This window comes from Amphiprion ocellaris, chromosome 8, assembly GCF_022539595.1.
Source record: "Amphiprion ocellaris isolate individual 3 ecotype Okinawa chromosome 8, ASM2253959v1, whole genome shotgun sequence".
NCBI classification, from domain to species: domain Eukaryota; kingdom Metazoa; phylum Chordata; class Actinopteri; family Pomacentridae; genus Amphiprion; species Amphiprion ocellaris.
The window spans coordinates 904,602-922,082 of record NC_072773.1 but is presented as its reverse complement, the minus strand read 5'-3'; the positions used below and the strand labels follow the sequence as shown (position 1 = coordinate 922,082).

Below are 17,481 nucleotides of genomic sequence, written 5' to 3'. Positions count from 1 at the left end.
AAAGACGTTGATGAACTGTGATTATATAAAACTAACAGCAGATAATAGATGCAAAAATACAAACTTTCACATAATCTGAACAGGGGGTCCTCGGTGTACAACATCGTTTCATCATTACGTGGAACTAGATGATGATTGGAGCGGATGAATACGTCACGCGGTGCTATCAGACGGCTTTGTTTCCATTCTCCGGTTGGACGCCACCTTGGATTGTGCTACAGTCACTAACTTTTTGCCCTTCATTATGGCTCCCAGCGTAAGTCAGACTCTTCTGATGGAATTCTGACTTACGGTGAAAATCGACTTGCGTCTTGCCCTAGGAACGAAACTCCATCGTAAGTCAAGGACCTCCTGTACTGAAGGAAGTGAAACCTCATATTTTACTGACATGCTAACAGGAATGCAAGGTTTTAGGCCAGCTAACTAGCCTCAGTCTGTTGCTATATTTATTACTCTGCCAAGGAACATGGCGGAATTATATGACCATCGGCGTACGTCTGTCTGTCTGTCTGTTCACAACGTTACTCTAAAACAGACGAATCGATTTGGATGAAATTTTCAGAGATGGTCAGAAATGACACAAGGACCACAAGAACGTCTTCAAGAAACTACAAGAGAAGTCCAGAGAGGCCCAGTGGACATCTCTTGTTCTGTCTTGTTTTTGTCTCATTTTTTTTCATTTTGTGTCTTGTTTTTGTCATTTTGTGTCTTGTTTTTGTCATTTTGTGTCTTGTATATGTTGTTTTGTGTCTCATTTTTGTCGTTTTGTGTCTTGTTTTTGTCGTTTTGTCTCGTTTTTGTCATTATAGTCTGGATACATTACTACAACTATGCTCCAAAGCTGTAACAAAACCAGGAGACAACATGGTTTGGTGACTAAAAGAGGGTGTATTGCCACGCAAAGCAACCATGCATGTGCAGTAAGGTCCGCAACCAGAAAACCACTATGCTGCTGGAGCTCCGGCCGGCAGGAGCTCCTGTCTGAGCCCCGCTTGACTGGAAGCAGGTGAGATTAAATGCAGCTGAACCACCAGATCGTAGGTGTGGCTCAATCAGGTGATGACCAGGAACAGGCACACCTGGTGTCCAGGTGGAGGGTCATCACAACACGGATTTGTTAAAGATTTCTGTATCATTGCCAGATAGCGGCACAGCGTCACTGTAACCATGACAAGTGAACACTATATGATCACATGATTGTGATCCTACTACAAATCCACCACTGAGGACTTATCAGGACTTATCCGTCAGAAATGATCCAAGGAACAACTGATTAAATTGTGGGGGTATTTCTGAGTCCCATCAATTCCCGCCGCCTGCTACATATTTATGTCACGTGATTCGGTGTTTGTACATAACGTACACATGCAGAACACATGCCTGTGCTCAGCATGAGGTCATTTTTAATTAAAGATTTCATGTGTCGGAAGTGATACAGTGACTGAGCATCCTTGGAGGAGTACTACAATCTCGGAGTGCTTTTCTTGGGATAATTTGTCTCCAGCAGAGTAGAACACAAACAGTCATCAGTCTTTGTTGTGGAGTTCCTCAAGGTTCTGTATCGGATCCACTGTTTCATTATTCAGAAGTACAGTTCTGCCCTGTCCATCTGATTATTTTTTTCTGCTGTGAAAGATCAGGTCCTGGTAGCAACTGAACATCCAGAAATATTCCACTGCAGAACCTTGCTTTAGGACGACCAGAACTGTTCTGTGTTCCAGCCACAAGAACTGTCTGTAGAACTTCCTCCTTTCTGAAAAGATAAAGAGTACTATCTGAGAGGTTAAAACTGCAGCAAAGTGCAACAGAAACAACAACTCTGCTGCAACCGTCACAATTCACTGTGAGGTTCCTCAAGGTTCTGTTCTGGATCCACTGGTGTTTTCAGTAGAAGAAGATGAAGTTCTACCCCTGACCTTACCTCAGATGCACAATATGTACATAAGTCAACGTCAAGTTGTTGTGGAAACAGTAAAGTGTTGTTTGTTTGAAGCTGCTCAGTGAAGTAAACATCTGGGTACCTCAGAATATTTCACCTCGAGAACAAACAGAAACACTTTAAACAGAAGTAAAAACCACCACAGATGTGAAACCAGCCTGAATGTCTTTCAACAAACAGCAGCTGAGTAATTATTGGCACAATCCAAACCAGCTGGGAGCTAAACCGAACATGAATTTCAAACCTTTTTCCATTTCTGTGTTGATTCATATTCATGTCCTGACAACAACTAAAATCCTGACCAAAGGAAAGTGGAAGAAATATCCACTAAATAGTTTGACTCATCCTTCAGTTTCCTCCAATAAAAGGTCTTTTTAAAGCTCAGATGCAGAAGTTGTGGCTGTGATGCTGCCGTTATTTTGAACAGAAATCTGATGAAACTGTTTTTTTAGAGAATTTTCTGTGACAGACTTCATTCTGTGCAACATTGCATTTAAGCAAAACCATCGTGAGGAGAAAAGAAGAAAGAAAGAGGAAGGAAAAAAGCTGGCAGAACATGAAAGCTCTGATGAAACCGCTGGGATGACGAGAACTTTACAGAAGTGATGAAGGGAATTCATCTTCCTGCTACATGTGGAATAAATCAGCCTGAATTCTGCTGCTGACAGTTTAATTTCATCTGTTTACTGGTTTATTCTAAGTTTCTAGTTCTAGATCTGGATTTCTCTGCTTCATGTCCGCAGACATCTGGAGACGATTTTTAATCAGAAAAATGTTGAGTGTTTAAGACTTGAATTCAAGAGATTTTAGTCAGAAATTCAAAGTCTTTTTCAAAACATCTAAAAACTGGAACCTTGTCTGGTCAAACTTTAACCCATCAGATTCTACTGATGTTAGAGCCTCAACAGTTGGAGAAATGTTGACCAAAGACTGGATTTTTACTTTCTTTTTTTGAATTTTGAAAGACAGATAATCATTCATTGTTGTTGTTTGGACAGTTTTGAGTAACCTCTGTGATCCTTTCTGTTGTTTTGGATAAACTTTAAGTCATTGTGGACAGTTTTTTTTCTTCATTTTAGACAAATTTCAAGTAATTTTGGAGAATTTTGAGTCATTTTGGTCACATTTCAGGTTATTTTGGACAAATTATGATTTATTTGGGACAAGTTGTGGGTAATTTGAACTGGTTTCGAAACAAAACATCTAAAAACTGGAACCTTGTCAGGTCAAACTTTAACACATCAGATTCTACTGATGTTAGAGCCTCAACAGTTGGAGAAATGTGGACCAAAGACTGGATTTTAGTAGAAATATGGATCCATCCATAGATATAAACACTGACAGGAACATTACAGAGACACTAGACGAGCCTGGATTGGACATTTTGCACTTTTTTCCATTTTCAAGGACCAATAATTCTTCAGAATTGTCCTTTTTTGACAACTTTGACAGTTTTCAATGAGTTTTGGTCTAGTTTCTAGTCATATTGGGCCATCGGTAATTTATCAGATATCATAATGTCAAATGAAGAATGAAGTATTGGTTCAGATTAAACTGGGTTGAGGCTCGTAGGCCTGAGAGGTTCTACTTTATTTTATTTTACTAATATTTTATTAGTAGAGGTTCTCTATATTTTATTATTTTAAACATATTTTGAGTCTATTTTTACAAGTTTCAAGTCTTTTTATGACATTTTGGAGTCAATTTGGACCATTTTTATCTAATTTTGGAGCAATTTTGAGCCATTTTGATCGAGATTCAAGTTATTGTTGGTGAAATGTGGACCAAAGACTGAATTTTAGTAGAAATATGGATCCATCCATACACTGATGACTGATAATCGTCTTCTGATGTGAGAATCACGCAGAATATTTTACTTTCAGTTTCAAGTGTGTTTTTTTTCTGCAGCTGCAGCAGATTCTTTCTATAAAAACAGGAATCTGTTGGTTTCATGGTTCAGAGGGTAGAAGCTGCTGCCAGTCGGGCTTCAAACATGGAGAAGGTCGTGACTAAATATTTCCATCGCCATCTGAGCGTCTACGCCGCCATCATCATGATGTTCACCTACAACGTCCTGCTGGACCGGGACTTCTCCTGCTCCTGCAGGGCTCAGCGCCTGGAGTGCAGCTTCTACATGGTGCTGCCTCTTCTCATCATCGTCGTGTTGATCCTCTGGACCGATCGGCCGCTTCACAGCATCTGCAGACACGTTTGTAGAAGACGCTGTTGGTCCTGGAGCTTCATGCCTCGTGTGCTGAAGGCTCTGCTGGTGGGGCTGCTGTGGGTGGCCTTCGTCCTCATCGATGGAGACTGGTACGTCTGCTGCAGGAACAACCTGTCCGACCTGCTGGTCCATCTGCCCTGCACAGACCAGACCAAGATCACCGCCGAGGAGCGAGTCCGGATCGTCGAGCTGAAGAACTGGTCTAGGGTGAGTTTTCATTCCTCCTTTGAGAACATCTCAACCAGACAGAACGTAGAATCTGATCTCTGGTGTCTCCTCTCAGGTTTATGGCTCCGTTCTGCTGCTGGCCATCGTACTTATTGCAGCTTTAATGTCCGTCTTTGAGTGGGAAAGATGCTGCAACACTCAGCCTCTATTCCAGAGACTGATCCTGGAGGCCAAAAGAAACAAACTGGAGGAGGTTCTAAGGAAAGCAGCCGAAGAAAAGCTGACGGAGAAAGTCATCGAGAAGATAGACGATGGACCATGGGACCAAGTCTGTGACGTCGTTGAAACTCTGATTGAAGAATCACAACAAGGACGAGACCTGGGGGGACGAGAAAACAGACGCAGAGCAGCAGAACACCAGGTAGCTGTCCCCTACAGGTCCCCTACAGGTAACTGTCCTCTACAGGTCCCCTACAGGTAACTGTCCTCTACAGGTAACTTTCCCCTATAGGTAGCTGTCCCCTGCAGGTCCCCTACAGGTAACTGTCCTCTACAGGTCCCCTACAGGTAACTGTCCTCTACAGGTAACTTTCCCCTATAGGTAGCTGTCCCCTGCAGGTCCCCTACAGGTAACTGTCCCCTACAGGTAACTTTCCCCTATAGGTAGCTGTCCCCTACAGGTAACTGTCCCCTACAGGTAACTGTCCCCTACAGGTAACTGTCCCCTACAGGTAACTGTCCCCTACAGGTAGCTGTCCCATACAGGTAACTGTCCCCTACAGGTAACTGTCCTCTACAGGTAACTGTCTCCTACAGGTAACTGTCCCCTATAGGTAACTGTCCCCTACAGGTAACTGTCCCCTACAGGTCCCCTACAGGTAACTGTCCTCTACAGGTAACTTTCCCCTATAGGTAGCTGTCCCCTGCAGGTCCCCTACAGGTAACTGTCCCCTACAGGTAACTTTCCCCTATAGGTAGCTGTCCCCTACAGGTAACTGTCCCCTACAGGTAACTGTCCCCTACAGGTAACTGTCCCCTACAGGTAACTGTCCTCTACAGGTAACTGTCTCCTACAGGTAACTGTCCCCTATAGGTAACTGTCCCCTACAGGTAACTGTCCCCTACAGGTAGCTGTCCTCTACAGGTAACTGTCCCCTACAGGTAACTGTCCCCTACAGGTCCCCTACAGGTAACTGTCCCCTACAGGTAACTGTCCCCTACAGGTAACTGTCCTCTACAGGTAACTGTCCCCTACAGGTAACTGTCCTCTACAGGTAACTGTCCCCTACAGGTCCCCTACAGGTAACTGTCCCCTACAGGTAACTGTCCCCTACAGGTAGCTGTCCTCTACAGGTAGCTGTCCTCTACAGGTAACGGTTTCCTACAGGTAACTGTCCCCTACAGGTAACTGCCCCTACAGGTAACTGTCCTCTACAGGTAACTGTCACCTACAAGTAGCTGTCCCCTACAGGTAGCTGTCCCCTACAGGTAAGTGTCCTCTACAGGTAGCTGTCCCCTAGAGGTAACTGTCCCCTACAGGTAACTGTCCTCCACAGGTCCCCTACAGGTAACTGTCCTCCACAGGTCCCCTACAGATAACTGTCTCCTACAGATAGCTGTCCCCTACAGGTAACTGTCCTCTACAGGTAAGTGTCCTCTACAGGTAGCTGTCCTCTACAGGTAGCTGTCCCCTACAGGTAACTGTCCCCTACAGGTAACTGTCCTCCACAGGTCCCCTACAGGTAACTGTCTCCTACAGGTAACTGTCTCCTACAGATAGCTGTCCCCTACAGGTAACTGTCCCCTACAGGTAAGTGTCCTCTACAGGTAGCTGTCCTCTACAGGTAACTGTCCCCTACAGGTAAGTGTCCTCTACAGGTAGCTGTCCCCTACAGGTAACTGTCCCCTACAGGTAACTGTCCCCTACAGGTAGCTGTCCCCTACAGGTAACTGTCCCCTACAGGTAACTGTCCCCTACAGGTAACTGTCCTCCACAGGTAAGTGTCCTCTACAGGTAGCTGTCCCCTACAGGTAACTGTCCCCTACAGGTAACTGTCCCCTACAGGTAGCTGTCCCCTACAGGTAGCTGTCCCCTACAGGTAACTGTCCCCTACAGGTAACTGTCCTCTACAGGTAGCTGTCCCCTACAGGTAACTGTCCCCTACAGGTAACTGTCCCCTACAGGTAACTGTCCTCCACAGGTAACTGTCCTCCACAGGTCCCCTACAGGTAACTGTCCCCTACAGGTAAGTGTCCTCCACAGGTAACTGTCCTCCACAGGTCCCCTACAGGTAACTGTCCCCTACAGGTAAGTGTCCTCCACAGGTAGCTGGATGTCTGCAGCTGTTTTCTGATTGGTTCTACCTCCAGGTCAACAGATCCTCGTCGTCCTTTTAGATTCTTTAATAAAGTTCAAACCGTTCTGCTGTGAATTCTGATTTATTTAAAGTTTGTCCAGAAACAAAACAAAGAAGTGAAACCTGAGAAGAACCAACGGAACGTTTCTAACATTGTTCTGATCTGTTGGCAGGAGGAGGAACTGAAACTGGCCCAGAGACCAGGTGAGTTTCACCTTATTACCCAAAACTTCTGCAGATCTGCATCATTTATTGAGAAGCTGAACCAAAGAATTCAGTGTTTAATGGAGAACAGCAGAGCTTCAGATGATCAAGAACCAAAACTTCAGTCTCAGGATGATCAGGAACCTGTAGAACCAGACTAAAGGTCTTCAGTCGACCTGGAACTGGTTGAGACTCTAAAACTGTTTATGTTTCCTCTGGTTCTTGGTTTTTATCTGATCTTGCATCTTCGAATGATGCTGTAGAGGTTTTTCAAAATAAAAGTTTCTTTTTTGGGCTTCCAGATGTTGAAAACATGTGGCGCCCTCTAGTGGCTGGAGTGTAGCAGCTGTAACATCTGTTCAGGGAGGAGGTCAGGTCGGACGGACGGGTCGATAAAACATCAGCTGCTGTTTATTTTCTGTTTCAGACTACGACTTCCTGTTTGTTCGCCTGCTGATTATCACTGTTACCATGACGACAAAGATACTCAGACTTTAGCCAAGTTCTGAATCTAAACTCATTATAAAACTGTTGCTGTTGAGTTTGCTGAAATAAAATCCTGTTTTCTCCCAACAGAGTGAGAACTTCTCGACGCCGAGGATCCAAACTTCGAGAGAAGAAACGACGATGTGAAATAATGAAACCAGAGAAAGAAACAAACATCCAGAAACTTGTATCTTATTTTCTGATTTAAATAAATGGTTTCTATTATCTGCAGTGAGAACAAACACAAAATGACACAAAATCTTCTTAAAGCACATTTTTATTGACGTCTGTTTTATTTTATTGATTTTATTTGTTCATTTTATTCTCTTTTATGATTTTTTCTATTTTTTTTCTTTCCTGTTTCTAATAATCTGAATATTTCTATCCTTTTCTTTATGGTTTTTACCCTCGATTTATTTTATTCCACTTGTTCTTTCTTCGTAAGTGGATATTTTATTGAAAATCTTTTACCATAATTAAACTTTGTTTTCCAGTTTTGTCCCTGTTGTTGTTGAAATGCTCCATCTAAATAAAGTTATTATTACTGTTGTTTTTATTATTGTTATTACCTGCAGTCTGCTGCTGATGAATCCTTCATTGTTTCTGTTGATGTTTCCTCAAACAGTTTCATTAAAACCCGACTGAAGTTTATCGTCGGTTTTCAAACGTCCATGTTTCAGTTCAGACTCCAGCTTTGGTTTAAAAAACTCCCAAAGAGAAACGGAGTCGCTGTCTTTTCTTTGAGTTTGTTTCTAAAAAAAAAAAAAAAAAAAAAATGTTAAAATCAGAGACGACAAACCAAGAAATCCAGAAACTTCACAAACTCTCCTGGAGGTTTTCTGTCTTCATGGTCATCTTATATTCCATTTCCATCATTCTGTGTGAAATTAAGACGGTTTCTGACTCATTTTTGTGTCTTTTTATAGTTGTTTTGAGTCTCATTTTCACTATTCTGTGTAATATTAATTTGTTTCTTTCTCACTTGTTTATTACTTGTAATCTTCTGGCATTTTGTGTCTTTTTATGGTTGTTTTGTGTTGTTTTCTTCATGCAATTTAATTTTAGTCAGTTGTTTTGTATCCATTTGTGGTGATTTTCTGTCTCATGTGGATGAGTTTTTGTCTCTTTGTCATCATTGTGTCTTTACTTTTTCTTTTCTATTTTTTACTGGTCAATTTGTGTCTAATTTTTGTTGGTTTGTGTAAAATTGGGTAATTTTTGACTCATTGTTGTCGTCTTTCTGATCATTTTCTGTCTCTTTGTGGTCATTTTGTGTAGTTTGGTGTCTTATGTTTTACGTGTTTTCCGTCTTTCTTTCTATCTTTGTTTTTTTTCGTTGATCAGATGAACCTGCCGCTGGTTGTGAGGAACCAGAACTGTTCTATTCATAAGTGAGAATATTTTAAAGCAGAACCAGAACATCTGATGAACTCTCCTCTAAAACCTCCAGCTGAATGAAAACAAAGAGGTGCGTCGACATTTCGGTGATTTTGCAGCATTTAGAATCATTTTCTGTTTGAGTTTGTGTCTCTTTCTGGTCATGTGGGTTTTTTGTGTTTGTTTTCAGTCAGTTTTTCTTCAGACTGAGCTTTTCATTAGTTTTTTTCATATTTTGCATCTGTCTTTCTCTTTATGAATCATTTGATAGTTTTTCATCTCTGGGATCTTTCTGTGTTATTTTCTGGTTATTTTGTTCATGTGTCATTTGTTGTTGTGGTTGTTGTCTTGTGTTTGTTTTCTTTCTAGTTATTTTGTGTCTCGTTTTGGTCGTTCTGTGTAAAGTTGGACAGTTTTTGACTCCTTTCTGTTGTCTTCCTGGTCATTTTCTGCATCATTTTTGAGGTCGTTTTGTCTTTTTATGGTTGTTTTGTGTCTCTTTGTGGTCATTTTATATCCCATTTCCATCATCTGTCAAATTAGACAGTTTTGACTCGTTTTTTGCATCTTTTTGTGTCTTTTTTAAGTTGTTTCATGTGATTTTATTCAAGCAATTTCATTTTAGTCAGTTGTCTTGTTTTGCATCTCTTTGTGGTCATTTTCTGTCTCATTTCTTTTCGTTTTGTGGTTATTTTTTCTCTTTGTCATCGCTGTGTCTTTACTTTTTCTTTTCTTTTACAGGTCATTTTCTGTCTCATTTTGGTTGTTCTGTGTAAAGCTTAATAGTTTGATTCATTTTTCTGTCTCTTTCTGGTCATTTAGTCTTTTCATCTTATTTTCCATTTCCATCATTCTGTGTAAAATGAGACAGATTTTGACACATTTTGTGTCGTCTTTCTGATTGTTTTCTGTCTCATTTCCATCTCTTTTGTAGGTGAAGTCCAGGATCTTCTCTGATCAGAACATCTAATGACCCCACCTGAAGCCCTCAGCAGCAGCAGACCTGAGAGGACCTTCTACCTCCAGAAGCTGCTGCAGGTTTGAGGTTTTTCTGCTTTTCCAAACACCAGCAGCTCCGTCAGCACATTTCAGAGTCAGGAAGCTCCTGGTTTCGTGTGTTTGAGGGTTGAAGCTGCGGCTCGTCAGCAGACGTTATAGCAGAGATGAAGAAGCTGGACGTGTTCTGCTGGAGCTTCTGGAGCTATGCAGCCATGGCGGTCATCATGTTGTTCCTCAGTGGGAACTTCTGGTGCTCCTGCAGGCCTCAGCCCATGGACTGCAGCGTCCACATGGTTCTTCCCATCTTCATCGTGTTCGTTATCGTGGTGTGGACGGGCAGAAGCTTCCACAGCGTCGGCAGGCGTCTGGTCCTCAGCAGCAGATGCAGCTTCCTGGCTGCTTGCTGCAGGTTGGTGGTGAAGGCGCTTCTGTTCGGGCTGCTATGGCCGGTTCTGGTGCTGATCGGTAGAGATTGGTTCATCTGCTGTCTGAGCGACCAGTAGCTTCTCTGTAAACCAGAAGGAAGAACCACGGCTGAGGAGAAACAGAACCTCAATGAGCTCAGAAACAAGTCCAGGGTGAGTAAGAAGAACCAACCAGAACCTCCTCAGAACCTTCTGTTTCTTCATCTCCAGTAACTTTATCAATGATCAGAGTTCTACATTCAGACTGGGAATATTTCCAGAGTTCCAGGTCCTGGAAGTCCATAGAGGAGAACGTCCCCTGTAGAAAGTTCTAGAGTAGACCTACTGACAACTGGAGAAAGTTCTAGAGTAGACCTACTGACAACTGTCCACTTGTCGCTAGGTCTACTCTAGAACTTTCTCCAGGGGACATTCTCCTCTATGGACTTCAAGGACCTGGAAGTCTGGAAATATTGATGGTTCCAAGGAGGATCTGGTTCATGTTTTGTGTATCTTCTGAGTTGGTTTCAGATGATCGGTTCCTTCCTGCTATTTGCCATCGTCTCTGTTCCTGCTCTGGCGACAACCTTCAGACGGGGAAAACCTTTGAGTTGTGAAAGAAAAACTTTCTACCATGAACTGATCCTGGATCAGGAGGCCGAGGTTCTGCAGGAGACTCTGGGCAGATGTTCCAGAGACAAGCTGAGGAACGAGGTGGAGAACCGGATCCTAGCCGAGACGTGGGAGGAGAGCTTCAACGTAGCAGAAGATCTGATTAAAGAGTCGACCGGGCCGATGATTCCAGGACAAGAAGAACCCTGAAGAGTTTGTGGAACCACCGAGGAGCTGCTCAGGAGTTCTTCTGTCGCCTCTGATCAAGAAATCAACTTTAGTTTATTGTTTCTTTGTGATTTATGGAACAACTGAAAAGCCACGACTCAACGGTTTGTCATTTTGAACCATTTTTTTGCTAAAATTTTGATTAAATTTCAAGTTTTTCTGGTCGATGTCAAACAATTTTGGAAGATTTCTGTAAAATAAATGAATAAAATGTTTGTTTTTTCCTGATTTCTGTTCTTCAGTGTTTAGAGGAGGAACCGAATCCAAGTTAGAGACTAAATGTTTCTGCCTGATTAGACTTTTAATCTTCTGAACCCAAAAACACTCCGACAGCTTCAACAGGTGAAGTATCTATGAAACATCTCCATGATGGTTCCATTAATCAGCAGAAACGGAAAGAATCAGATCTTCTTTAACTTTCACTCAGTCTTACAAATGTCTGGAGGTTCTCAGTCATCAGGTCATGGTGGTCGTAGGAGCTTCAGTAGAAAACAACTGGACTTCCCTTGTAGGTTCTTGAACCAGGTCTCAACTGAACTTCCTTTTTAGGTTCTTGAACCCGGGTTCAACTAGACGTCTCTTGAGAGACGTCCAGTTGGTTCTGCTGAAGCTCCTACGATTACATTCCTCCAAATAATCACCTGTGAACTAATGAACCAAATCTGAATTCTGCGTCTGTTTTAAACATCTGCCTGAAAGTTCTTCTGAACTAGAAACTTTCTGGACCATTTGGAACTTATTCTGGTTTAGTTTGATGTTATCTGAGACAAATCTAGAGATGTTCTAGATGATATTTGAGTCATTCGGGACAGTTTTGGTGAAGTTAATAATGAAAGAAAAGTTTCTTTATTCTGGTTTCCATCATTCTGAGATGTCTCTGAGTTCTCTCCTCCTCCATGATGTTCTGGTTCCACAGAGCTGCAGGACTTTAGTTTGAAGCATGAACCACAGTGAAGAGAAACACCCAGAAACAGCTCAGAGGTTCAATGTGAAGAGTTTCTGTTTCTTCTTTCCTCCCGTTTGACAGTAAACTGAACACATTTGGTCAGAAAAAGATGTTTTAAGACTGACAGTTTGGTTCAGTTTTTATAAAAACGTCTCAGTGATCAATAAACAGAAGCAGCAAAACATTTTAAGGTTCATGTGGTTCCTTCAGCGGCCAGCAGGTGTCGCTGCTGCATCAGTTTAAACACTGAAACCTCCTTCGGCAACAGTTTCTTCCAGGATTTATTCCCCTCAGAACCAGCAGATGTCTGGACTTCAGTGAAAATCACTTCAACACTGGTCAGATAAAAAAGAAGTTTAAAACCTCGTCATATTTTATGGCTTCAGCTAAATAATTTAAACCTTGTAGTCTGATGTGAAGAAAGTTTCAGGCTGTTTACAACTTCAACCAGATTTTATCTCAGTTTGGGCAAATTCTGGACAAAAATCTAAATATTTTTAAAATAAAACGGTCTAAATTAAGTGATTGCAGCTTTTTAAATGTTGTTTTCTGACATTTTAGAGTCCAAAGACCTAATAACATGTTTGACCTGAGCTAACTTTAGCTAATCTGAGCTAACGTGCCAACTTCCAGGAACGTGCTAACGTGCTAATTTGTGCCAGCATATAACAATATGAGCTAACCTGTGGGCTAACCTGAGCAAACCTGTGCTAACATGTGCCAACACACAGTAACATGTGCAAATGTGCACCAGTGAGTGCTAACATGCATGTACAAACCTGAGCTAAAATGTGCCAACATCCAGAGACACGTGCTAATGTGTGCTAATGCTTATTAACATATAATAACGTGCTAATTTGTGCTAACATATTATAAAATGAGCTAACTTGAACAAACCTGTATGCTAACCTGAGCTAACCAGTGCTAACCTGAGCTAACTTTAGCTAACCTCAGCTAACATGTGCGCTAACCTGAGCTAACTTTAGCTGACCTCAGCGAACATGTATGCTAACCTGAGCTAACCAGTGTTAACCTGAGTTAACTTTAGCTAACCTGAGCTAATATGTATGCTAACCTGAGCTAACCTGGGCTAACTCTAGCTAACATTAATATTTCCCCTGAACATATTAAAGCTGTTTCTGTTTGTATCTTTGAGTTTCAAACTAAAATTTCTTGAATCTGAAGCTCTGATGCTGGTAAATGATTTATTTTCTGTAATAATCCATCAGATGTCGATCAGCTGATTGATAAACAGTTTGTTTTTCTGATAGTTTGTTGAGGAGAAGCTGCTGATTGTTTCCATTTATTTGTTTCTCTCTGATCTGAAGATAATCTGAGGTTTTTAAACCCCCCCTCCTGATTGGGTATCGGTGTTTCCATGGTAACCATCAATAACACCGGCTCCTGTTGACGACGGAGGAAAAACAGCGTTATCTGTGGTTTGACAACAACAGAGACAGAAAGCTCCAGTTTACTCACCGGTTCTCAGTAGAACCAGTTTAACTTTTTCTATTAACTTCAGGATCAAACAGTGACGTCCAGATGTTCAGATATCTCCACATCTGTTACTGAAACTCTGCTGAGGTTCTGTAACTTCATCTGTTTGTTGGAGATTCAAATGCTGGCTTATGTACAGAATTATAATCTTATTAACATGATGTCAGGATTGTAAGAATCTGAATCCCCAAAACAGGCTCAGTGTCACCAAGATGAAACCATTTATCAGCCAGAAACTGTAAAAACAGAAACAATGTTTAACTAAATGTTCTAAATGTTCTAAAGAAAGTATCACGACCCATGTGAATTTTATTGAGGAAAATGAACCAGATTTCAGCTAAAACTAAACTACAGCAAGGAAAAACGAAACTACAGTGAAGAGAAAATAAACTACAGTAAAGAAAAATAAACTACAGTGAAGAAAAAAATGCAACTCCAGTGAGTTAAATGAGAGCTGGGAGGGTTTTCAGGTTTCCAGAACAGTCCAGAGTGTTTCAGGAGCTCTGGGAGCAGAGCAGCGCTGCACCAGGAGGACATCTTTAAATATATTTGTCCTCCGTTTTCTGTCACTGTTTCTGTCTTCAGGTTTCACTCTGCTTCCTCCATTTCCTCCGTTATGAAGCCGGCGACAGCAGAGATGTTCTCTCCGTCATTAGCAGATGAATTAAAGCGTTCCAGCGGCGTCGTTTAGCTGCCTGGTCGCCATAGAAACTAATGAAACAGCTTCACGGGGAGCAGAGACTCATCCTGCCTTTATGGTCCATCAGGGAAATCTGGTTCTGGAGCTGAAAGTCAGAGAGTCAGAATTCACCAGGAGCACTGCAAAAAGTCCAAATCCTACCAAGTCTGTTTGTCTTATTTTTAGTCAAAATGTCTCATCCCACTTGATTTAAGATAAATTCACTTAACAAGTGACATTCATCAGATGGAGGGACTTGTTTTAAAACAGTGCATCTTAAATATCTTAAGTCAAACAATCTTGAAATTATCTTGTTTTGAGTTGTATTTTACAAGAAAGCTCAAAATAAGTTTAATACATCTCAGATTAGGAGGTTACATGAAAGCCAAAATATTTTTGAGTGAAAAACTACTTTTTTTTTTTTTTTTTTTTTTTTTAAAGCCTGTCTGGCTCATTTTAAGACACCTAAGCTTGACAATCCTGGTAAAATAGAGCTTAAAATAAGTTTTCCCAGCTAATTTTAAGATCTCAATATTCTAAATATCATATCTTATTTCTAGAAATCTGACCAAGACATTTTCACTTGTTCTATTGGCAGATTTTTCACTTATTTCAAAGTAAAAGTTTCTTGAGATAAGTTTTTTTCTTGTTTTGAGAGGAGCATTTTTTCCAGTGTGGAGTGGATCCTGTTGGACCAGCTGGAGGCCTCAGTGGCAGAAAAACCCCTGGAGGTACCTGAAACCTGATGGGTCCACCAGGAGATGGAACATTTAGAAATAATCTGACATTAGTGGATGTTTCTCAGCACATTAAAGCTCCTTTAATATCAGCAGAATCAAGAATAAAACCCTAAACTAGCTCCTGTAGATCTTTAGATGAGCTGATTGGACGACTTCCCTGTTATTAGATTTTACATTTCTGAGGTTTCAGCTTCAGTTTCATGTTTTCTGGATCATTTATAACAAACAGATGATTTTTCAGTTCACAGTTTGTCTTAAATTCATGTTTTCTGTGTTTCTGGTGGATATTTCTGTGAATTTTCCGGAGCCTCTTTATCCACCATGAAAGCACCAAGAAAACATGAAAATATGAATCTGCAGTAAACGTTCTGTCAAAGCTGCCGGACATTTTCCATAAATTTACCCACAAGTTTGACCCAAGCCTCATTTGCATATGAAAATGTGACCTCGCTGCCGATTTGCATGAACATTGCCAAAAGGCGAACCAGAACCGTGAGCCAGAACCCAACAAAGACCACAAAACATCGAACGACCGGGAAAACTGTGAAGAAAAATTAAACTACAGTGAGGAAAAATTAAACTGCAGTTAAGAAAAATGAAACTGTGGTGAGGAAAAATGAAACTACAGTAAAGAATAATGAAACTAGTGAGGAAAAATGAAACTACAGTCAAGAAAAATGAAACTACAGTAAGGAAAAATGAAACTACAGTGAAGAAAAATGAAACTACAGTGAGGAAAAATGAAACTACAGTGAAGAAAAATGAAACTACAGTGAGGAAAAATGAAACTACACCAAAGAAAAATGAAACTACAGTGAGGAAAATAAACTTCATTAAAGAAAAATGAAATTACAGTGTAGAAAAGCAAAATGACTGTGAGGAAAAATGAAATAAAGCATCACAGCCAGAAATAATATCTGGAAACATAAACTCATGGAATGTTTGACTTCTTAACTTCCAGAATCACAGAAAAAATTTTGGGATGAGTTTCCGTTACTTTAGCTAACTATGCTAATCATGTCTCTAAAAACATTTCCACCATAATTTTATAATAATTTTAAATTTCCCTCGGGATTAATAAAGTCTCTATCTATCTATCTATCTATCTATCTATCTATCTATCTATCTATCTATCTATCTATCTATCTATCTATCTATCTATCTATCTATCTATCTATCTATCTATCTATCTATCTATCTATCTATCTATCTATCTATCATAATTTCCACTCTTCCATCTATTTATCTATTTTTTATTATATTTTCTGTAAACTAATATTTCTTCCAACTTATATGAAACAACGGGTTTATTCTTTAAGCATTGTTTATCTTCACTACTTATTCAGTGTTTATCACATTATTTTAGCTCAATAGTTAATTTTAGATAAATATTTAAACTGTTTATTACATTTAACAAGCAGTTTATTACATTTATGTGTCTATTTCTACCATTTATTCATTACAACTATTTATATTTGAAGATAATTTTTTTAGCACTTTTAGCATCCTGGTCAGTATATTTTTTACTATTTTGCTACTTTTCTATTTTGTCTTTAGTTTTTAAAAAAGATTTCTACATGTCTTTGCTGAGTCTGTCCACACTTTTCATTTCTTGAATTACATCTATTTTTTTATTTAACATTTATAAACATCGCCTCCATCTAGAGTACAGATGGAAACTCCTAAAACTAGCTAAACAAATCAACTGAACTCCTAAAACTAGCTAAACAAAACAACTAAACACCGAAAACTAGCTAAACAAAACAGCTAAACTCCTAAAACTAGCTAAACAAAACAATTAGCTAAACAAAACAGCTAAACTCCTAAAACTAGCTAAACAAAACAACTAGCTAACAAAACAAGTAAACTCCTAAAACTAGCTAAACAAATTAACTTAACTCCTAAAACTAGCTAAACAAAACAGCTAAACTCCTAAAACTAGCTAAACAAAACAATTAGCTAAACAAAACAGCTAAACTCCTAAAACTAGCTAAACAAAACAACTAGCTAAACAAAACAATGAGCTAAATAAAACAGCTAAACTCCTCAGCCAAACTTAAAAACACAATAGTAACACCAATGTTACTAACAAAAACTAAACAAATTAGCATAAAAACGGCTAAATGAGCGCCTCAGAACACATGAGTAGCCGCTAGCCAAGCTAAACACAATTAGCATTCAAGCTAACTAGCCTCATCTCTCAAATCTCTGCACCAGAGCCGGAAAATGCAAAGTAGCACTGGCCACATCAACACGCTAAAAAGAAGAGCTACAGAGCAGGCGTGTGATAAAATAACATGTTTGGAACACAGAGCGACTCGACTGCGTTCTCATCCCGCCTAGTTTCACTTTAAACACTGCAGAGAGGATTCAGGCTCCAGCAGCAGCTTTTAGAATCCCTTTTTAATCAGTTTTTCAGCAATAAGCAGGAATCCTCCCGCTGGTTGATGGTTGTTGGTTTCTCAGGAGGAGGCGACTGCTTGGTTTTATTTCTGTGGTGGCTGAGGGCAGCGTTCTGACGGATCCCAGCAGGATTCAGCTGCAGAACCATTGCATCGAGAACCGAGCGAAGCTGCAGGAGTCTGAGGGGGAAAGTCAACCTTGGACGAGGGCAAAGAAAG

The 17,481-nt window shown here is 40.4% G+C and overlaps 1 protein-coding gene across 2 annotated transcripts; it reads left to right on the top strand.

Annotated features, from left to right (window-relative positions):
* The first annotated feature begins 103 nt into the window (after positions 1-103).
* Positions 104-8,843, top strand: LOC118471641 (uncharacterized). 2 transcript variants are annotated; one of them, XM_055013130.1, is made up of 4 exons: positions 104-4,370; positions 4,447-4,752; positions 6,862-6,892; positions 7,469-8,843. In XM_055013130.1, exons 1-4 carry the CDS (start codon positions 3,891-3,893, stop codon positions 7,471-7,473), a joined length of 822 nt encoding a protein of 273 aa, XP_054869105.1. In that variant the 5' UTR covers positions 104-3,890; the 3' UTR covers positions 7,474-8,843. The 2 variants fall into 2 exon arrangements, with proteins under 2 accessions (XP_054869105.1, XP_054869104.1); XM_055013129.1 differs by lacking the exon at positions 7,469-8,843 and having other exon boundaries at positions 6,862-7,441.
* The last annotated feature ends 8,638 nt before the right edge of the window (positions 8,844-17,481 follow it).